The 20,147-nt window shown below is 37.3% G+C and overlaps 1 protein-coding gene across 1 annotated transcript in view; it reads right to left on the reverse strand.

The window, feature by feature from the left end:
* b4galt5 (beta-1,4-galactosyltransferase 5) overlaps window positions 1–20,147 on the reverse strand; it is an 80,087-nt gene that overhangs the window by 9,211 nt on the left and 50,729 nt on the right. The window contains exons 2-7 of the mRNA XM_003220649.3: window positions 17,610–17,744; window positions 6,498–6,611; window positions 4,735–4,859; window positions 3,683–3,799; window positions 1,180–1,367; window positions 866–988 (exon numbers count right to left, since the gene is read on the reverse strand). Coding sequence (XP_003220697.1) covers window positions 866–988; window positions 1,180–1,367; window positions 3,683–3,799; window positions 4,735–4,859; window positions 6,498–6,611; window positions 17,610–17,744 — 802 coding nt within the window. The remainder of the gene's footprint in view (window positions 1–865; window positions 989–1,179; window positions 1,368–3,682; window positions 3,800–4,734; window positions 4,860–6,497; window positions 6,612–17,609; window positions 17,745–20,147) is intronic.

A 20,147-nucleotide genomic window follows, 5' to 3' on the forward strand; every position in this document is an offset into this window, starting at 1 on the left:
TATTTCCAGTCTCAGCGGAGGTATTCTCTCAAATTTGTTAAAAACATAAATCATAGAATAGAATTGGAAGAGACCACATGGACCATCTAATCGAACCCCACTGCCATGTAAAAAAAAGCACAAGTAAAGGACTCCCAACCAATGGGCATTCAGCTTCTGTTTAAAAGCTTCCAAAGAAAGAACTTCCACCACACTCCGAGGCAGAGAGTTCCACTGTTGAACAGCTTGTATGGTCAGGAAGTTCTTCCTAATGTTCAGGTGGAATCTCCTTTCCTGTAATTTGAACCCATTGCTTCAAGTTCCAGTCTCCAGGGCAGGAGAAAACAAGCCTTATAACAGCCTTTCAAATATTTAAACATGGCGATCATGTCTCCTTTCAATCTTCTCTTCTGCAGGATAAACGGACACAGCTCTTTAAGCCGCTCCTCATAGGGTAGAAATGTAGTTTTGTGCTTATACAAATTTTCTATTCTACCAGTGGGCTTCCAACAGGCTTCTGGTTGGTGACTGCAGAAATAAAGCAATGGTCTAGATAAGCCTTTAAGGCTTTTCTTTATGTTCTCAGTGTTATTGTGCAATGTTGGCAGATATAGGCACACAGCCAAATAATACAAAAAGGAACCACAAAGAGCATTCCAGTAGCTGCACTTGCCAAAATGGGTGTGTAAGGTGTGCCGAAGTAAAATATGTCCCTAGCCTGCAAATAGTCAATTGAAAAGTCAACTAAAGCATCCTGCTACAATTTAACATCAGATCACAACAACTGTTCATCTGCTTTTACAGTAATTTGAGAAACGTATGAAGAAGTCATACAAGTTGTTACTTGAATGTAATCCATCTGCCAATATCCCTGTATAAACGTTACCTGTTCCAAAGGTCATCATCCTCTCCGCCCCAGCCCCAGAAGGCATTTGGAAAACCATTGATTTTTTTGAATTGTTCCACCGTTAAGCCACTTACTCCTCCAAAGAACTCATTGTAAGGAAGCCTATAATAGATAGATAGGTAGATAGAGATGTATGTAAGTTTGTGTTGAACATAGGCCAAGTGCATATTTGTTGGCATCACCTGTTAAAAATAGTAGTTTTCCAACCTTTATGTACAACACTGCCTCTATTTCTCTATGTACTTTTAAAAAAGATGTCTTAATGTCATGAATAGAGGAGTGCAGTTACTTACAGATACATATATTTATCCAGCTTTGCTGCAAAATGTCTTGGCATCAGCCCACATCCATAATAGTTACGGTCATTTTCAGGTATATGGTCCACATCATGAAAAATCAGACAATCCCAGTCCAGGTCTTTCATTGCTTCCCGAAAGCCAACATTGAAGAGCATGGCACGGTTAAAAGGTTGGTTACCAGCCTGCAAGGAAATTATATAAAACTTACATTCAAAATTATTTATAAAGTAATCTATCTTAAGGCATTTCATGTTGGCTTTAGATATTTGGAATGGATGAGCATGCATATGCTGCCTTCACTTTATATTACAGTTGCTTTTTCAAAGTTTAAAAAACTTTTCCCAAATTACATTTCTCTTTTTAACAGATTAAATACCCTAAAACATCAGACCCCATCTGATCTAGGAAGCTAAGTGGGGGTCAGTTCTGCTAAGTTCATGGATGGGAGATTGCCAACAAATTCTCAGTGCTGTAGGATATTTTTTGGAGGAAGAAACTGACAAAACCATCTGAGTATTCTGTGTCTACGAAAACCCAATGGAATTTATGAGGCTATCATAATTTAATAGGCAACATGGAAGCATATACACATATTGGAATTTTTATCTCTTTTTCAGCAGACCAAACATATCAGTACTGTGATGGCTTCTAGAATAACCTTAAAACCTAACCACTAATAATAAAACGCTACAGAAATGTGAGAATTAACCTAGTTGTTACTAATACTTTTACAAATAATTACTGATTATATGGTTATAAGGTACTGGCCCTTTCAGTGTAGCAAAATAAAATAAGGTGATCCAAGAAGATTTGTTGCAAGTAGACCACAATTGAGAAATGCAGTTTTCCACCATGTAGAAAGATGTACCCCATCCAAACTTATGTTTTTCACTTCCAGACTAGACATACAATCCTTTCTTAGGGTACATCTACACTGTAGAATTAATGCAGTTTGGCACCACTTTAATTGCCGTAACTCTATGCTGTGGTATCATAGGAGCTGTAGTTTTACAAGGTCTTTAGCATTCTCTGCCAGAGTGCTTCTGCCTCACTAAACCACAAATCCTAAGATTCCACAGCACTGGACCATAGCAATTAAAGTGGTGTCAAACTGCATTACTTCTACAGGGCAGATGTACCCTCAGTCACATCATCAGTCCATCTTGCCTAGTATAGTCTGTTTTAAGAGGACTGAAAACATCAGGTAAAAAGAGATCTCAAAATCTTCAAAGAAAATATACATTGTTTAAAGAAAGAATTATGTAACTAGGGACATGTAAAGTGCTGTTATGTTTCTCCAAATAAGTGCTTAGAATTTCAGGGGAAAAGCTTGAAGAAAAATTCTTTCTCAACCAAAAGTTTGTCACAAAAGTAGACAGAGGATGGAGGGCTCTCTAAATTTGAAGTAATTGTGTTTTACTTGAAACACTGCTTGAACAGGTTGGGCCTCTCCAAGATCCCATCTGCCCAACACTATATAGGCCAACCAGTTTGGGTTTGTAGCCTGGTTACTTTTTGCAGCCTGGAGGCTATAAGCATTAGAGGTCTTGCACAATTATGATATTATGGAAGCACAAACAGATATTGAAGGGGGACTTTCTGAACCTGTGTTCACCCCATGATTTTAGTGGATGCCCTTAAGTGTGTGAACTATGCAGAATTATTCCAGTTGGTCTGCCACTTTTGGCTCTTCACATATACCTCTGAACAAGCTTTTGTCCATTTTACTATTCTCTAATAAATTCTGCTTGCTACAGAAAAACAAGAAAGTTTCACTGCACTTTCTGTGCCTATGCGTAGCCCTAAAGAATGCAAGTGTGCCTTTAACAGCAGTAGAACAGAGAGAAATCAGTTGGATGTCGTGGCTCTCGTCACTGGACTAAGATAGCTATCTGAGGAGTTACAGTCATTCAGTATTTCCCTAATACATACCTATTAAATATGAAGAACCCACTTCAACAGTATTCTTACACAAGCAGCTATGAACAATGGGAAATTTCAGCAGAAACCTATTGTTTATTAAAACAGTTTTATCTATGTAGAAATGTAACATCTGAAACCAATCCACATTTCAGTGGTAAATTTTTATAGAGATTCCATGGTGCTGATTTCAAAATACAAACCTTTGATCTTCAGTTTCAGGAAAATTTACTGCATTGATTAAAGGAGAACTTCTTAGATGTATTGAAATATTAACTATCCTCTCCTACATGATTTGGAGTGCCACATGCCAGTTACCATAAGAGGACACTATCTAGGGGTCCGCTTTAGAAGTCTCGGTTGGTATGCGATTTGGCAAGTATTAACTGTGGTCACATGCTGAGCATATTCTGAGAATTTAATAATACTGTTCAATGACTTCTGCAGAATGCAGTTGACAATCTCCCTTACAAAACATCTCTGGAAAAGAATAGCATTACAAGTCTTTCTGATGGTTAATTCCATTGTTAAGAACCTATTCTGTGGGGGGAAAAGTGATACACACAAACTCACTTACTTGTTCAATAATATAAAATGCAAATTGTAAACGTTGGTGCTGTAACATTGGAATAAGATGTCTAAAGAGGACTGGCAGATGCTCATAACGATTACGGAATGGAACAAGGATTGCCACCTAGAAAAACAGAATTCTGATTAGCTCTTCTTATAACTCGAAAGCAACCTGAAATTCAAGAATACACAAGCATCCAATGCAATACTTCCAACGATATGAAACACCAATGGATATGATATTCTAGATTAAGATCTATAAGAATTGCCAACATCTTCTGTTTCATTTTTTAAGAAAGCAAACCAGGATTTCATAAAATTATTTCTGGCATTTAAAAATTTGCAGCAATTCAAAGTTGAGTTATAAAAAGAGCATGTAAGGAAGGATTTTAGACCTCTGGACATGAACAGATATTTTAAATTCCCAGGACCAGAATGGATTAAATATATTCAATTTTGGCACTTAAAAAAATCTTGCTTTTCTGCCTGAGTGGGACCCAAGACATCTAATAAAGACACAGCCCAAAACTACCTACAGTTTGGAAGTGAGTCTATGCAATTCACATAACCTGCAGAATAGCTTGATATGGGCAATTCCTTAGGCTTTCAGTGCACAAATATGTCAAAAGGGAAGGCTGATGAGGCGAGGCCTATAGATTTCCACAATCAGATTTACCAGGATCTCCATCAGCTTCTCAGATGTTTCTGGCATGAAATATTCATATCTGAGTTTCTCCACCACAACCTAAAGAGTTTTGCACTACTGCTGCCATAAGTCTCTATTTGTTTTCTCAAAGATGACTTATTAATTCACTGGGACATAATCAGTATATTGGAAGGAGGGCCCCAAGAGGAAAACGTTCACTGAAAGTATGATGGTGGAAACATTCAGACTACACTACACACAAACTGTAACAATCCCTGAAGAGTCCACCAAAATACTCACAGAATTATTTACAACATTTGGTTTGGCTTTACTAACGAGACATTTATTTCTCATCAGCACCAAACTGCTTCCCAAGCAGATAACTTTCATACAGCTCTTTCATTTCAGGCTACCTTCCAACGAGGCAGACAGTCATTGGGTTTCCAGTGGCCTCCGAGTTTGATTGTAGGGTCTTGAGAGAAGAACTGGTGAATCTCTTCCATACTGATTTCACTCATATTTACATCAATAGGACCCTCTGTATAACCAATCAAAGAAAATGAGAAGCTGGAAGCACAAGTCTAAGACTATTTCTTTTACAAATTATTTAACTACATTGTCACATTATATTGCAGCTTATTTGTATTCTTTCATTTCCATATAAATTGAGAGATTACCAATTTCCCAATTTCCAGTAATTTCCTACTATGTGTTGTCGAAGGCTTTCATGGCCGGAATCACAGGTTTGTTGTGTGTTTTCCGGGCTGTATGGCCATGTTCCAGAAATATTCTCTCCTGAAGTTTCACCCACCTCTATGGCAAGCATCCTCAGAGATTGTGTGGTATACCTCACAACCTCTGAGGATGCCTGCCAAAGATGTGGGCGAAACGTCAGGAGAGAATACTTCTGGAACATGGCCATACAGCCTGGAAAACACACAACAACCCCCAATTTCCTACTAATTTCCAGTAATTCTACTTTTCCTGTCACTTTAGAGCCATAGTGGAAAAACAATGAGTTCATGTATATAAATTATGATATGGCTCCAAGAGCCATAATGCTTGATGAACTGGATCCCCACTTCTCTTTGCACAAGAGTTTGTGATATCCCAGGTCTAAACATCAGACTTTCTTCATGGTTGGAATTCTAGGTATTCTCCAAGGGAGTGGTAAAGGATCCCTTGTTCAAAAACATATGGCAGATTTTTCTTACTCAGTCCACTAGATAGAACAACAGCTACTGTAAAGTAGAAAAAGTACAGATGTGACTGAAATGTAACTATAGTTTATTTTTCTTTCAAGGGTCAACTGCTATTAATCACTGACAAAGGGACTAGAAAATGTGAAGAATCATAATGTGATTGATTATACAATGAGCTCAATAAGGCAACCAAATAATTTTAGAAGTATTTTGAGGTCTCAAGGCTTCAGTGTATGAAGAAACCAGCTGGTTTCCCTCTACAGGAGTGGTTCTTGACCTGTGGGTCGCCAGGTGTTTTGGCCTACAATTCCCAGAAATCCTAGCCAGTTTACCAGCTGTTAGGATTTCTGGAGAAGGCCAAAACATCTGGGGACCCACATTCTGAGAACCATTGCTCTACAGGAGTGGTTTGGCAGGAGCATACAACTAAAACTCTAATAATTACACTGGCTGTGAACTATGTGTGCAATTCTACATATTCATATACAAACATCTGTTCTTTTTCACATCCCATCATGATCTACAGTAAGGTGAGAGCAGCATCCATATGTCAAAGACAAATACTGAAGTTTTCCTGCTGACCACAAACCACTTTGAAGGCTCTTGAATTTAAGTAGTATGCAAGATTTTTCCCCATTTCCTCATGATTTTTTTACAGATAAAGTAAGTAAAAAATGCTTTCAGCATCTGATTTTTAAAAAAAGATGTCACAATGATATTACTGTCAGGTTACTAGTCACATTAAGAACACAAAGTAAAACACTTTAAATTCAAATGGCATTTAAGTCAGCTGGAAACTGTTATGTAGTATTAAAATTATTAATACAGTGACCAACGTATGCCTCATATTTTTAATCATGTTTCTCCAGGTTCCCCATGTCCAGAAATTCAAGAGTGTGTATATGCAAATGTACACACTCACTGTCTTATAAGAAAGTGAAGTAGAATGTCATATATGTCATATCAGTACTCACTCATAGAAGGGAGTCTTTCAGGGCAGGTATGGTTTGGAAAATAGGTAAAATCTTCAGGAAGAAAAGTTGTTGTTTGCAGAAATGTTTCATTGTGGTTCAAATCAAGAGGATAATCTAGTAGATGGAGAAAGAAAAATGAAGAGTGCATCTTAAGCTATTGATTTTGCAGTTTGGCCAACCAGTACATGGAGGACACTTTATAACTATAGTGCTATACAGCACAAACAAGTATTTTCATACCATTTTGAATCTTACTAAGAATCCAGTTTATAGAATTAAGAAAATCCATTATGAATTTGATCTTTGCTGAATGTTACGTATGCATCATATCAGTAACTAATTGCGCCAAAAGATACATCAGAAATAAATTCAATTTCAGTCATTTACTAGATACTAATCAGTATGGGAAAAAGGTAGTTTTCAATTATTCATTTTTAAACAACACATGAAAAACTGTGAATTCTTAAGAAAGCACTAGTATGACTAGATATTAGAAAGGAGGACTTTGCTACCAAAACAACAGAAGAGTAGAAGACATTAATTCCTAAGCATTTCTCAGTAAAGACTTGAAGTCTAAAAGAATTCTAGAGAACTCTCAGCAAAATACCCAAAGAAATAAATTGACTAAATACAACTTTAGCAATCCGTGAAGTAGGCCTATTGAATAAATAAAGCTGACATAATGGGTGAATTAACAAAGCCCATACCATGGAAAGTCAGACTTGGCACAGTGACCCATGTTCTTGTTAAATCTCGTATAGACTACTGCAATGTGCTCTATATGCGCCTGCCTTTGAAGACGGCCCAGAAGCTTCAATTAGTCCAGACTTCGGCAGCCAGACTTCTAACTGGGGCGGCATATAGGGAGCATACTACTCTGTTATGTCAGCTCCACTGGCTGCCAGTCTGCTACAGAGCCTAATTCAAAGTGCTCGTCTTGGCCTATAAAGCCCTATATGGTTCTGGTCCAACTTACCTGTTTGAACGCATCTCCCTCTATGAGTCTACAAGAGCTTTAAGATTGGCTGGGGAGGCCCTGCTCTCTGTCCCAATCTCTTCGCAAACATGATTGGTGTTGTGACTCAGCCTTTGCCTTTGGGTGACTCTGGTGTGCTGTTGTGTGATTCTGATGAGGATTCTGGGTTATATTTTTTATTTTATTTATTACATCACTTCTACCCCGCCCTTCTCACCCATCAGGGGACTCATTATATGTGCATAATGATGGGATTCAACAGATTCAGGATGAATTTGAAGATGACTCTGATGCTGGGAATTATAGGATCCAGGTGCAGAGTGTTCCTGCTGTGGGAAATGAAGAGCAGGGAGTTGTTCCCATGGGAAGAAATGATGATGTTATTTCTGATGACGGATTTCAGGTTCAAGAAGCAGAAAGGGAGGGTAGTTCTTTGCCTCCGCCTGATAACACTAACGAGCTCAGTGGCCTTGACTCTGAGGCGCTTCGAGACTGGAATTTAGAGGGTTGCGTAGAAGTCTTTGAATAGCTAATAAACGGGAGGTCAAGGGGCAAAGGTATACCTTTATGTCATGCTTTTAAAACAGTCTGCTGAAAGGGAGATCTCTGTCAATGCAACTTCATCGCTTGATCAAGAAGCAAGTCTGCTTTCCTGTACACAGTTTGCTTTCCTAGATTCTCATGTGGATATATTTTGGTTGCTGGGACTTTTGGCTTCTATGAAAAGGACCTTGTTTCATGCTCTATGTTTCTATGGATTTATTGCTTACAGCCTTGTTTTGTACCTATCTTTTGGAACTGAACTTTTACCTTTTATGAACTATCTTTTGTCTATTTTCTAAATAAACTACAAAAGTGACAGGGCCTTCTCAGTGGTGGCTCCTCGGCTGTAGAACTCCCTCCACAGTGACATCAGGCAGGCCCCATCTCTCCGGGTTCTTAGGAAAAAACTTAAAACCTGGCTTTTTATGCAGACGTTGGTGAATAGGAAAACATGGAATGAGAATTAAACAGCTTGAATAATGGACTATGGATTTTGGTAAACGATTTGAACATGAGATCATGACTCGGCATTTTATATGGTGTTTAATCTGTTAAATGATTTATATATGTTTTAATTGCTTATATATTGAGATTGCGTATATTTTGATGAGATGTGTGTTATTGTTTACCTGTGTGGCACTGAATTTTTGCTGGATCTGTAAGCCGCCTTGAGCTCCTTCCGGGGTTGAGAAAGGCAGGGTAAAAATGAAATAAATAAATAAATAAATGGACTACAGTAGTTTGAACTAAGAAACTGAATTTAGTCCTGAATTTTTTCTTCAGTTCCTAGGAGGCTATATTATCTGACATTTTATAATAAGACTAGCTATGCCCGGCCACATGTTGCTGTGGCATTGTCTGGTGGTGTTGGTGAGAACTTGTTGAGGTAGTGGTGGTATTGAATGTCTGTTGTATGGTTGTCCTTATGTTTAGTATGCATTTGGTTGTTTGTGTACTGTGAAAGTGGTGAGGGTAGAGGGGGTCTATGTCCCTGTGTAGTATTGTATAGTATTTATACGTTGTCCATGTGTTGTGAATGCTTGGATTGTGTCCTGCTGCATAGTAGAAAGGGTTGGGCTGGATGGCCCTTAGGAGTCTCTCCAAACTCTTGTGCCTGTCCCCTGGGCTGAGTGGGTTGCTAGGAGACCAAGTGGGTGGAACTTAGCCTTGTAACTGGCAGCAACTGGATAAAAACAATTATTCCTCTCCCTCTAATTAGGACTTTATTTTTCTTTTCTTTTTGTTGTATCAACCTAGAGCCGTGGATGATGTTTTGTGTTGTCAAATTTTGAGGTTGGGGGGGGGGGGGGGGCTGTAATTTTGTCCGCTGCCCGGATGCCATCACTCTTTTATATAGATAGATAGATAGATAGATATCCTATTACTGCTTTGAGCAAGATGTTTATTAGTGACCTTCATCACAACTCCAATAAAGCTTATTAATAAAAAGTTTTCCTTATGGCACTGATGTTGTATAAAATTATATATATATATATATATATATATATATATATATATATATATATATATTTATTATGACAAATTTTAGACTCCATGATGGGAATATCTGTGAGATGAAGGCTCTATTGCTTCCTTTGGAGAACCTGTGTCAGTGCCTCTTATTTTGTAGGTTTTTAATTGTAATGAAGTGTCAGTCATGAGTTAATGTAAACCAAGTGAAAATATTTTAGGAAGATTCTGGCTGATATATATACTGAGCAAGCCTTTATTTCCTTGGACCTGCTTATTATTTGGACCTGTCTGTCTCACTTAAACCACAGCTGGACCAAACACACAGGTCATTTAACCATACAGGAAACTTCAGTCCACTCTTAAACAGTGGAATGATGGTGTTGTCATCATGTTGTCATTATGATATTCTTGTTTTAAGATAAACTTAGTCTAAAGCTGTCTAGGAGGTCATGAGTAGAGATTATATCAGCTCTTGTTTCTTCAGGTTTTTCACTATCCTAACCCTAAATCCAATCCATTCTATTTCCACCTCATATTTCTACCTCATATTCAAGTATTTCTTTTTAATGCATTTCCCTTTCATGTGCATATCTTCGTATACAAGTTTTTTGCGTGTAATATTGTCTCCCATACACATTTCTGCAATCAATTTCCCTAATATAAAACACTTCTACATATTATTTTCATTAGCACATGCATTGTGTGCGTATTTCTCCTAACGTGCAAATGTTTGCATGCATTTTGAACTGCAGAATTGTGTCTGAAAATTAAAAAGACATGCAATCCAAAAGATAATTGCACTTCAGTTGACATATTTGGGCAGTGTAAATTTACCATATTTACTTGAGTCTAATGCGCCATCAAATCTAATTTCAAAATTTGAAATCGAAAAGTCTTCTGTGGAACTGTCAACTATTTCAGAGCCTTCCTTGCCTTAGAAAACCTTAGAAAATTCATGATGTCAGCATAAATTGGCAGGCAACGTAAAGACACCCCCCACACACATATAACCACATTGTTCTTCCTGTCAAATCTTTACTAGCCCATTGTTTTCTTCATGCTCTCCAAACATGTTGACAATGTGAACCATTATTCTGGACAGTTACATATATGTATATATACTCCAATTTTAAATATATTGCGTGTGACAAATGTGTGCTGTTTTATTTGCACTGCTCAATTTGATAACATCAAGCTAGCATATTAAGGCTACATCCAGTATTTCTTTTTAAAAGTCTTCTTCTTCCACTCCATCTTATTTCATTAAGTGAGTTGAGCAGTCATAAATTGTATTAAGTGTAGTGCATTATACTCTGTTGCGAGGGAGGCCAATATTGAATTGCAAATAGATTAAAGGCTATTAGCATCTGGAAGAGCCAGTTAATCATGCATTCTTGTTATTGTAATAGCAAGGATTAAATAAACTCCTCTTCACATCAGGAAAAAGAGAACATGCTGCAATTTGTTGTTGTTTCGTTCCAGTTCTTATTACATACTATTTGCAGAGTGGGATAAGACTTTAAAAAACCATTTTTGACACGTGTTCCCTGGCATGGGTAAAGGATTGGATAGCCCTAAAGAAAGAAAAAACACTAACATTAGAAGGTTTCGACCTGAGAGTAGGGTGGTACTCTTACCTCTGGTACAGAAGAACCAAAATAGAAAAAAAAAATGGTAACCACTTTATTAGATCTGTATGGGGGAGACGTAAGAGGCACATTTATTCAAAAACCTCATTGTGGGTCTCATCATTAGAAGCTCATCAAAGAAGATTATTGGGCTGGACAAGGTGGCCAACTTATAAGGAAATACTGGTCAGGAGAAACAAATCCCTTCAATTGAAAACACAAGAAGAATGAGCTAACAAATACAAAAACCTTTCATGGTTTCAATACTGTATTTACAAATGAAAATACTACAATCAGGACAAGAGTAATGGATTTAGTGAAAAAGAAGAATTCTGGGAGAAACGGATACAATCGAAGAAGAAAACCATAACAAAAATTTACAATAAACTTTTAGAATGGTCTACAGAGGGTGAGGGAATAAAAAACTATCTGACTAAATGAGCTATAATTATAGGAAAAGCGATAAAATTAAACGAATGTGAAGAAATCTGGAACAAAAAACTACGGTACACTTACGCGATTGACCTCAAAGAAAACTGGCTAAAGATGATGAGAATAATGTATAAAACACTCAGAACAAGTGCTGGAAATGCCACCAACACAAAGGGAGCTTCTACCACATGTGGTGGTCTTGTATGGAAGCTACCAAATAAAAGAAACCAGAATATTACCTACTAGGAATGACAGACTCAGAAGTCGATTTTGATTCAAACAAAGACATTTTATTCACCTACCTAACAACCGTGGCAATGATGTTCTATGCAAAAAATTGGAAACAAGGAGAGATGCCATCCACGGCACATTGGATAGAAAAAAATGATAGAAATAAAGGACATGGATAGGCTAATTTTCTTTATGATGAAAATTACAGGAGAACAAATAAAACAAAAAGACTGGTAACTCTTTGAAGAATACACAAATGCTTGAACTAAAGAAGACAGAACAAGAAAGAAAGAGCACACAAAGGATCTGAAGAAAGAGGGGAAGATATTCCCAACTTGCCCTTTTTATGTAAAATTATTTTGAAAAGTTCAATACATACACTTTAATTCATAAACCATCTTGTTAAAATTATTGCTACTGCAGATATGAAAATGAGCTGCTTTCAGTCGCTATTCACAACTTTACTTGCAGCTGTCCTATTTGTTATGCTGATCATTATAACAGAGTTATAAAGTGTTCAGATCTTCCCATATTGAAAAATGATAGAAGTGATCAACAGCAGTAGTATCAGAAAATGCAGCTATAGATGGAGTGTTGTTATTATAAAGTTCTTTTGATGTTTATAAGAAAGCAGGAATAGAGAAAAGGTGGTTTTCCAAAATGCTGGTGAACTACAATTCAAATCCTTTCTCAAAAGGAATTATGCTAGATAGAGCTGCTGAGAGTTGTGAGTTCCATATCCTTACCATAAACTTCTATATGCATGTCCTTTTAAAATAAACATTAAGATTCTAACACAGGTTTTTTTTTCTCATTTGTACTTTTATGTGAAGAGAAAGCAGTGCAGGCAATGTGGCTCAAATGAAGCAAGTAATCCACCCCAAATATAACATATTTGGTATATTCTCAGCAAAAAGGGAAAAAAAAAACAGAAGCACACAAACAAAACCCTCCTCTAACAACAGTTTATGCTTCTGTTACACTGCATGTCATATTTCATAACCTCATCTCAAACAATCTAAAGATAACATTAGGAAAAGATAGACAATTGGAATTTCCACAGATATGGATTAGTTGTGTAATCTGAAAAAAAAAACCTACCGGTATGAGAGATTTAAATATTATTATTATTATATGACACAGCAAACAAAATAGATATGCTGGATTTCGTATCACAAAATCACAAATCAAACACTTCCCAAGTGTCTAGGACTATGTGATGTATTTTCGGATGATGCGTACAAATCCCAGTAGGGTGGCCTTTTGCAGTTGGCAGATCGTGATTTTGTCAATGCCTACTGTTTCCAAATGCCGGCTGAGATCTTTTGGCACGGCACCCAATGTGCCAATCACCACCGGGACCACCTGCACTGGTTTCTGCCAGCGTCTTTGAAGTTCAATCTTGAAGTCCTGATAGCGGCTGAGTTTTTTCTGTTGTTTTTCGTCTGTCACCTGGGATGGCAACATCAATGATCCAAACCTTTTTCCTTTCCACACCTGTGATGTCCCACAGTATCTTTGCGTGCTCATTTTCCAATACTTTTGCTGGGAGGTAGTACTTGAGGCATAAGTTCCAATACCTGCATAACCACCACCTGAGGAAGACTACACAGTCGAAACGGGTCGTGGATGGTGACTAACCTTGGACTTGTTTAAAGCATTGGATTTCATAAAAGGATTCACTCACTTGGACGTTTAAATTTGGACTCACAATTAGTGACTTATACAGTCCTCCATGTGGAACATGAACTCTGGTGGGCATTGGACTCACAAACTCTGAATATAGAGTTTTACTTTCTATGAATGTATGTGTGTTGGTAACACATGGATTATATTTTGGTTTAATTACTGTTTTATAGTTCATATTATTGGATTACATTTCTAGCTATAGTAGCCTCTTGCCTGTGCATTTCAGGGAATCCTTTCTTTGTATAAGTTCCAATGAATCATTTGGGCCACATAGTTGTGCCTCTGTTTGTAGTCAGTCTGTGCGATTTTCTTACAGCAGCTGAGGATATGATCAATGGTTTCATCGGCTTCCTTGCACAGTCTGCATTTTGGGTCATCAGCTGATTTTTCGATCTTGGCCTTAATTGCATTTGTTCTGATGGCTTGCTCCTGGGCTGCAAGGATCAGGCCTTCTGTCTCCTTCTTCAGGGTCCCATTCGTGAGCCATAGCCAGGTCTTCTCCTTATCAGCTTTTCCTTCAATTTTTTCAAGGAACTTTCCATGCAATGTTTTGTTGTGCCAGCTGTCAGCTCTAGTTTGTAGTGCGGTTTTCTTGTACTGTTTTTTGTCTGCTGTGCTTTGAAGATTTTCTGATTTTTGACTTCAATCAAAGCGGGTTCTTCACTTTGCTTTACATATTCTGCCAGGGCATGTTCTTCTTCTTTGACTGCTTGTTTTACTTGTAAGAGTCCTCTGCCACCTGATCTTCTAGGCAGATATAGCCGGTCAACAATATTGCAAGGGTGCAGTGAATGATGAATGGTCATGAGTTTTCTTGTTTTTCTGTCCAAATTGTCCAATTCCGCCTGTGTCCAATTTATAATGCCAGCAGTATATCTTATGACAGGTATGGCCCAGGTGTTTATGGCCTTGATGGTGTTGCCTCCATTGAGATTGCTTTTGAGAATTTTTCTGACCCTTTGTGTGTATTCTTTGCTGACCACAGTCTTCACGTGTTCATGTTCATGTTGTTGTTGTTGTTGTTGTTATTATTATTATTTCATTTCTATCCCGCTTTTCTCCCATGGATGGGACTCAAAGCGGTGTACAAAGTTTAAAACCAATATAAATACATCGGAACACAATACATAATCAACTAAACATCATATACAAATACAGTAGAGTCTCACTTATCCAACCTTCATTATCCAATGTTCTGTATTATCCAACAGTTTGCCTTTTAGTAGTCAGTGTTTTTGTAGTCAATTTTTCAATACATTGAGAAGTTTTGGTGCTAAATTCGTAAATACAGCTATTACTACGTAACGTTACAGTGTATTGAACTGCTTTTTCTGTAGATTTGTTGTAAAACATGATGTTTTGGTGCTTAATTTGTAAAATCATAATGTAATTATACGACTCACTGATTGCCCCACTTGGAATTGAAACGTGCCTGAATGTATATTTATATGTATAACTATATAGGTTTTTTAATGTAAGCTCTCAATTTTAATGTAAGTTTTTAATTTAAATGGATTTTTAAACATGATATAAATTGTTGTGATATATATGTTCATGTTGTAAGCCACCCTGAGTCCCCTGAGGGGTGAGAAGGGGTGGGGTAGAAATGTTGTAATAAAATAAATAAATAAAATGATTTGATGTTTAATAGGCTTATTATCCAACTTTTGCAACGTTCTGCCAGCCCGTTTATGTTGGATAAGTGAGACTCTACTGTATAAAAATAACCTAATTTAACACATCATATGAAACAGTTAAAACTTACAAGTACCAATTAAAAGTATCAATAACCTCCAGCCACTGAGGTTATTTGTAAAACTAAAAATTATACAGCTTCTAAGACACCCCTTTTCCAAGGTCAAATTGCAGTAAATGCCACAACAGCCTCCCCCCCCCCCCCCCCCATCATGTACATATTGAAATTTGAGTCTCAGACTCAGAATCTAATAGAATTTCTTCTTCCTGGATGTACTAGTTAAAAGAAAATCAAGCAACATTGTTTTTTAACAACACTGAGCAACTGAGAGCAAGTGGATTGTGCAATCAGTGGTGACTCAAGAGTTGTGTCCCAAGACTGAGAAAAGATAGTTTCTATGATAGCATGCTTATCAAGTACAAGGTTCACTATACTCAGGCAGCTCACAGTAATCACACAACGTACCAATATTAATACAACAACTGATTGTGTATCTTCTCTTGGATGTAGGGCAGATACAATGAATATGATTTTACCCACAGCTGCCCATTATCCTAGACAGATTTATCCAGACTTCAGCACAGCTGATAGATCTCCAAAAAGTGTATGCTTTACTACAGAAACTAAACAAGCAATAAGCATTCCATTCAAATTGAGATGTGCTTATTTAAATGATTAGACATTCTTCTGAGCACATAAACAGAGCCCGGTACTGGAGAAGTGGGAGTGATCATGTCAATAGTCAGCATGATGTTTAAGGCTCTGTTCTTCCCACTGATTCTAAATTTCCTTTAGAGCCCATCTTTCAAGCATTCCAGAAATGGAAATGAAAAAGAAATTTTCAACACTGCTCTATCTTAAGTAATTAGATTAAGGTGAGCAGTTACCAAGTCATAGAGGCTACATAACCTTCTGTAGAAACTCAAAACTTTTAGTCTGCCTTTTCCCGTTCTTTTTAATTTTTTAATTTTAAAAAATCCCTAAAATGCCTGTGTGCCTTCCAGAGGACAATTTTTCCATACCTGAATTACCAGTAATTTACTTCTGAAGGATTATTTTTTTAAAAAACAACCTGGCAGGTAAATTACAATACAGTTTTTCATTTTTTTAAAAAGTAATTGCGGAAAGTCCTAAAGATCCTTGGGGATATAAAAATGACCCTGCGGGATTCTGCCAACTGATGGACTGAAGGCTTACATTATCTGGGAATTAATCTCAGGAATCCTGCTCCTCTTTTTCAGTAGCCCACATATCACAAGGTTACATTTGCATTTTTAAAACTACATTTTCAATTAAGCGTTTACATGACAGTAATATTCTCTTTAAAGTATGAGTGCTGAAGCCACATGAGTGGCAAGTAGCATGTTTCCTCCTCAGAAGGCCATTTCCTCAACACTAATTACCAATATTTAAAACACAACATTCCCTATTCTCAGTGTATTTGCATGCCTGTGTCTTATGATGACCCTATTAATTTAACAGGGTTTTCATAGGCAAGAAACACTCAGCACTGCTGAGTCAGCAGTGATTCTTCCATTCCTACTTTCAGATGCACCACTAGTAATAAAGAAACTAGATCACAGAATTGTCATTATCAAGTGGACAGCTATTTAAGATCAAAGATGGTTAATTCTGTTGTCAGCAAACAAAAGGAACTGTGCAATAGCCTGCTAGCAGAGCTACAAAGTTACATACACATAAGTTGAGAAGGCAACGCATGTGGAGAACAGGAACATTTCCATATGCCTTTCGTATGCATTTAATTTTCTAGTGAGATACTTCTACTGAATCTCAGCAATTTCATTTTCATAAAACACTTGGCTGAAAAATCGAATGTATCTTTTGCAAATAAAAGTTGTCTGCAAAGGGCCTGGTTTACAATGTTGTTTCCAACAATTAAAGGCACACAACTATCACAAGAATTTCTTGGCAAGATTTGTTTGAGCATTTTCCACTGCCTTCTTCATGGCTAAATGGGAATTTGAATATTGGTTTCCTAGAATCCTAACCCAGCACACAAACCATTGCACCATGATGGGTCTCTTTGGAGGTAGGGCAATTCATTTTAATATAATTTAATATCACATGCTACCATTAGCAAGTATCAGTGTAAATTATTTCAATATCAAGTAGGTGGGGGAAGCACTATCTGAAGGGAGATGACATTTAAAAAACAGGGTTCTACACTGAAGATCTTTGAATTCAAAGGAAATTTACAAGAGATGTCAGTATCTTTCCAAGTGGCATTCTCCAGCCGCTGTATCCTTTTGAAATCCAGATACTGAAGCTTGCTATACCATTCATGGCATTCTGAAGTAGTAGAAAGCAGTTCTGTGCTTTCCATATTATGAAAAATGTCTCCTAGTGTTTCACACATTGGCTAGGTTCCTCTCCCACTCCCATATCCATATATCCCAAAGGTATCAAGATTCATAATAATATACCTGAGTCATTCCCACTGCTGTTCCTCTTGGCATAGGCACTGCGGACCACCTGTTCATAAACCTGAGCTCCTATTGTTCTCATGTTTTCACGTATCATGATGCCTTGAGCTTGCATCATGAAGAGGTAGGTGTTCACTGAAATAAAAGAAAGGTTAGATTAGTCACAGTCTTTCTGCACAACAAGAAACTATTTTCTGAAGTCTTTTACTAATTGCTTCTGCTTCATCACCAGAAAGAAATCCGGGGGGGGGGGGGGGGGGGGAATAGGAAGTCAATATAGCTCTAAAGCAAGCAAATCACTGAATAATCCAAAATATATACTTCCACATTGGCCAGGCAGGAGTTTACGAGCCTATACACAGATCTTTCGTATCTTGGAAAGAATGTATAGGTCTTAAGGTTGTGCGATTAAACTTGAACTTTATAATGAATTTGGTGCTTCGCATATTTGTTCCTCCTCTCAGCTCAAACAAGCAGTACACAACACATAAAATGAAAATGTTTTACATACATCTCTGGAACACAATGGTACAGATTTTTTAAAAACAGCTTTTTAGGCAATTCTGCACTGGACAGAAGTGCACACTTTTTCTTCCTTTTTAAAAAAACTGATAGATCAAATGTAGCCTTTTAAATGTTCTTGGGACTGCAAGTCTCAACAGACCTATTTTTCCCCATGGTTTGAATACTAAATCCAACATTAATAAATTGTAATATCTATCCTCTGTCCTTCTCAAAAGCTGTTTTCCCTCCGGGTGAGAAGGGCGGGATAGAAATAATTGAAATAAATAAACATCTAGTATACATAATGTGCATTGTCACTGTTGGGGTTTGCATCTCTAAACTCCTATTTTCTCGATATTTTCATTTCTTTAATGTAGTGCAGTTACCACATCATACATTTCATGTAAGGAGTATCTATTATAAAGCTTAAGAGACACCCACAAATAATGGGAGTTTACATTTACTCTTGAGGTGAAAAAGGGAATTCATTAAAATGAATGTCCCATGAGGACAAACTCAGAAAATATAATGAACCATTTTGAAAAATGAATATATTTATCACTCAAGTAGTTAGCAAAATGGTAAAAAGCTAGATAAGAACAAATTTTATATGTAAAAGAAAACAGCGAAAAGATCTCAGCTCTTGAGTGAATCAATACACTGTATAAAATGGGTTAAGAGCCTGTTATTCTTAAGAATAAAGACTGGTACATGCTGGTATCAGGAAGCTTTAAACTTTACCATGCATACTCCTATTTAGACAGAAAGAACAAAGGTTAGACAGGCTACTGGAGGCTATTGCCCTCACATTCCTCTACAGAGTTCACTTCCAAATGTTACAAAACATGAATTAAAATTATAATAATTAAAAATCGAGAACTCAATTTGTAAAACTTCACATGCTTGGCAACAAGCTGTAAACTTACCCTTTATTTATCAAAGAGTAACACCTAAACACAATGCTTTGCAACAAGTTCTACCCACACTTTCACCACCCATGAATTGTTATTAAGTGTGTCCCAAATAACACCCCAAGTCGAGAAAGTGTTCTGCTGTTCAGGTGAAAATTCAAGGTGTATTTAAGTTCTCTTTAAAGCTAATACCACGGGATTACAGCGTTCCCTCACTTATCACGGGGGTTACATTCCAGCACCACCTGCGAAAAGGGAAAATCCGCAAAGTAGGGACGCTATATTTATTTTAATATTTATACCTTATTTTAGTAGTTATGCACTATTATTTGCTGCCTGGCTGCCTCACAACATGGAGGGGGTGGGGCCTGCAGTGACGTCCCTCCCGCCCTTTGGAGAAGAAGAAGAGGCTTGTGGGAAGAGGAGGGGATTCCTTCCTTCCTTCCTTCTTTGCAGCCCCTCCTTGCCATCTGCTTCGAGGAAGGAGGAGGGGGGGGGCTTGGGTGGTCTCAACAGAGCCTCTGCTTCCACCATTTCTGTGTGAAGGAGAGGGAGAACGGCAGAACGAGAGGGAGAGGCACACACATACATAGGTTACCCTTTGAGGGGGGGGGAGGACTGCGAAACAGCGAGTTCGCAAAAAGCGAACCACGAAGTAGTGAGAGAACACTGTAAACTCAGGACAAAAGATTATCATTTCCAGATCTTTTTGTTTTAAAATGTTTTAAATTATTTTAACTGACTTGTATACTTAATTCTATTTTAATATTTGAATTGTATGGATGTTCAATTATATTGTATTTTAATGCTGTGAGCTATTTTGTGTCTCAATTAAGAGATAAGAGCAGGACATAAATAACAGCAACAATAATCTTTTAATCTGAATTTAATACATTTAGATTTCCAGCTCTCATCCCATTTTCCCCTAGGAGGAACATCGGAACAGTCACTTATGAAAAGCAATGTAGAGTTTAATACGTTGCCTAAAGGTCTCCTTTAGGTAAAGTGCTTGCACTGAATAGTAAAATCATAGATTTGTGTGTGTGTAAAGAATTGTTTCAAAATTAATATGAAGAGAGCTCACACCTTTATATTTGTGAACAAGAGAGCAAAATTTCAGATA

This window comes from Anolis carolinensis, chromosome 4, assembly GCF_035594765.1.
Source record: "Anolis carolinensis isolate JA03-04 chromosome 4, rAnoCar3.1.pri, whole genome shotgun sequence".
In the NCBI taxonomy this organism is placed as follows: Eukaryota; Metazoa; Chordata; class Lepidosauria; order Squamata; family Dactyloidae; genus Anolis; species Anolis carolinensis.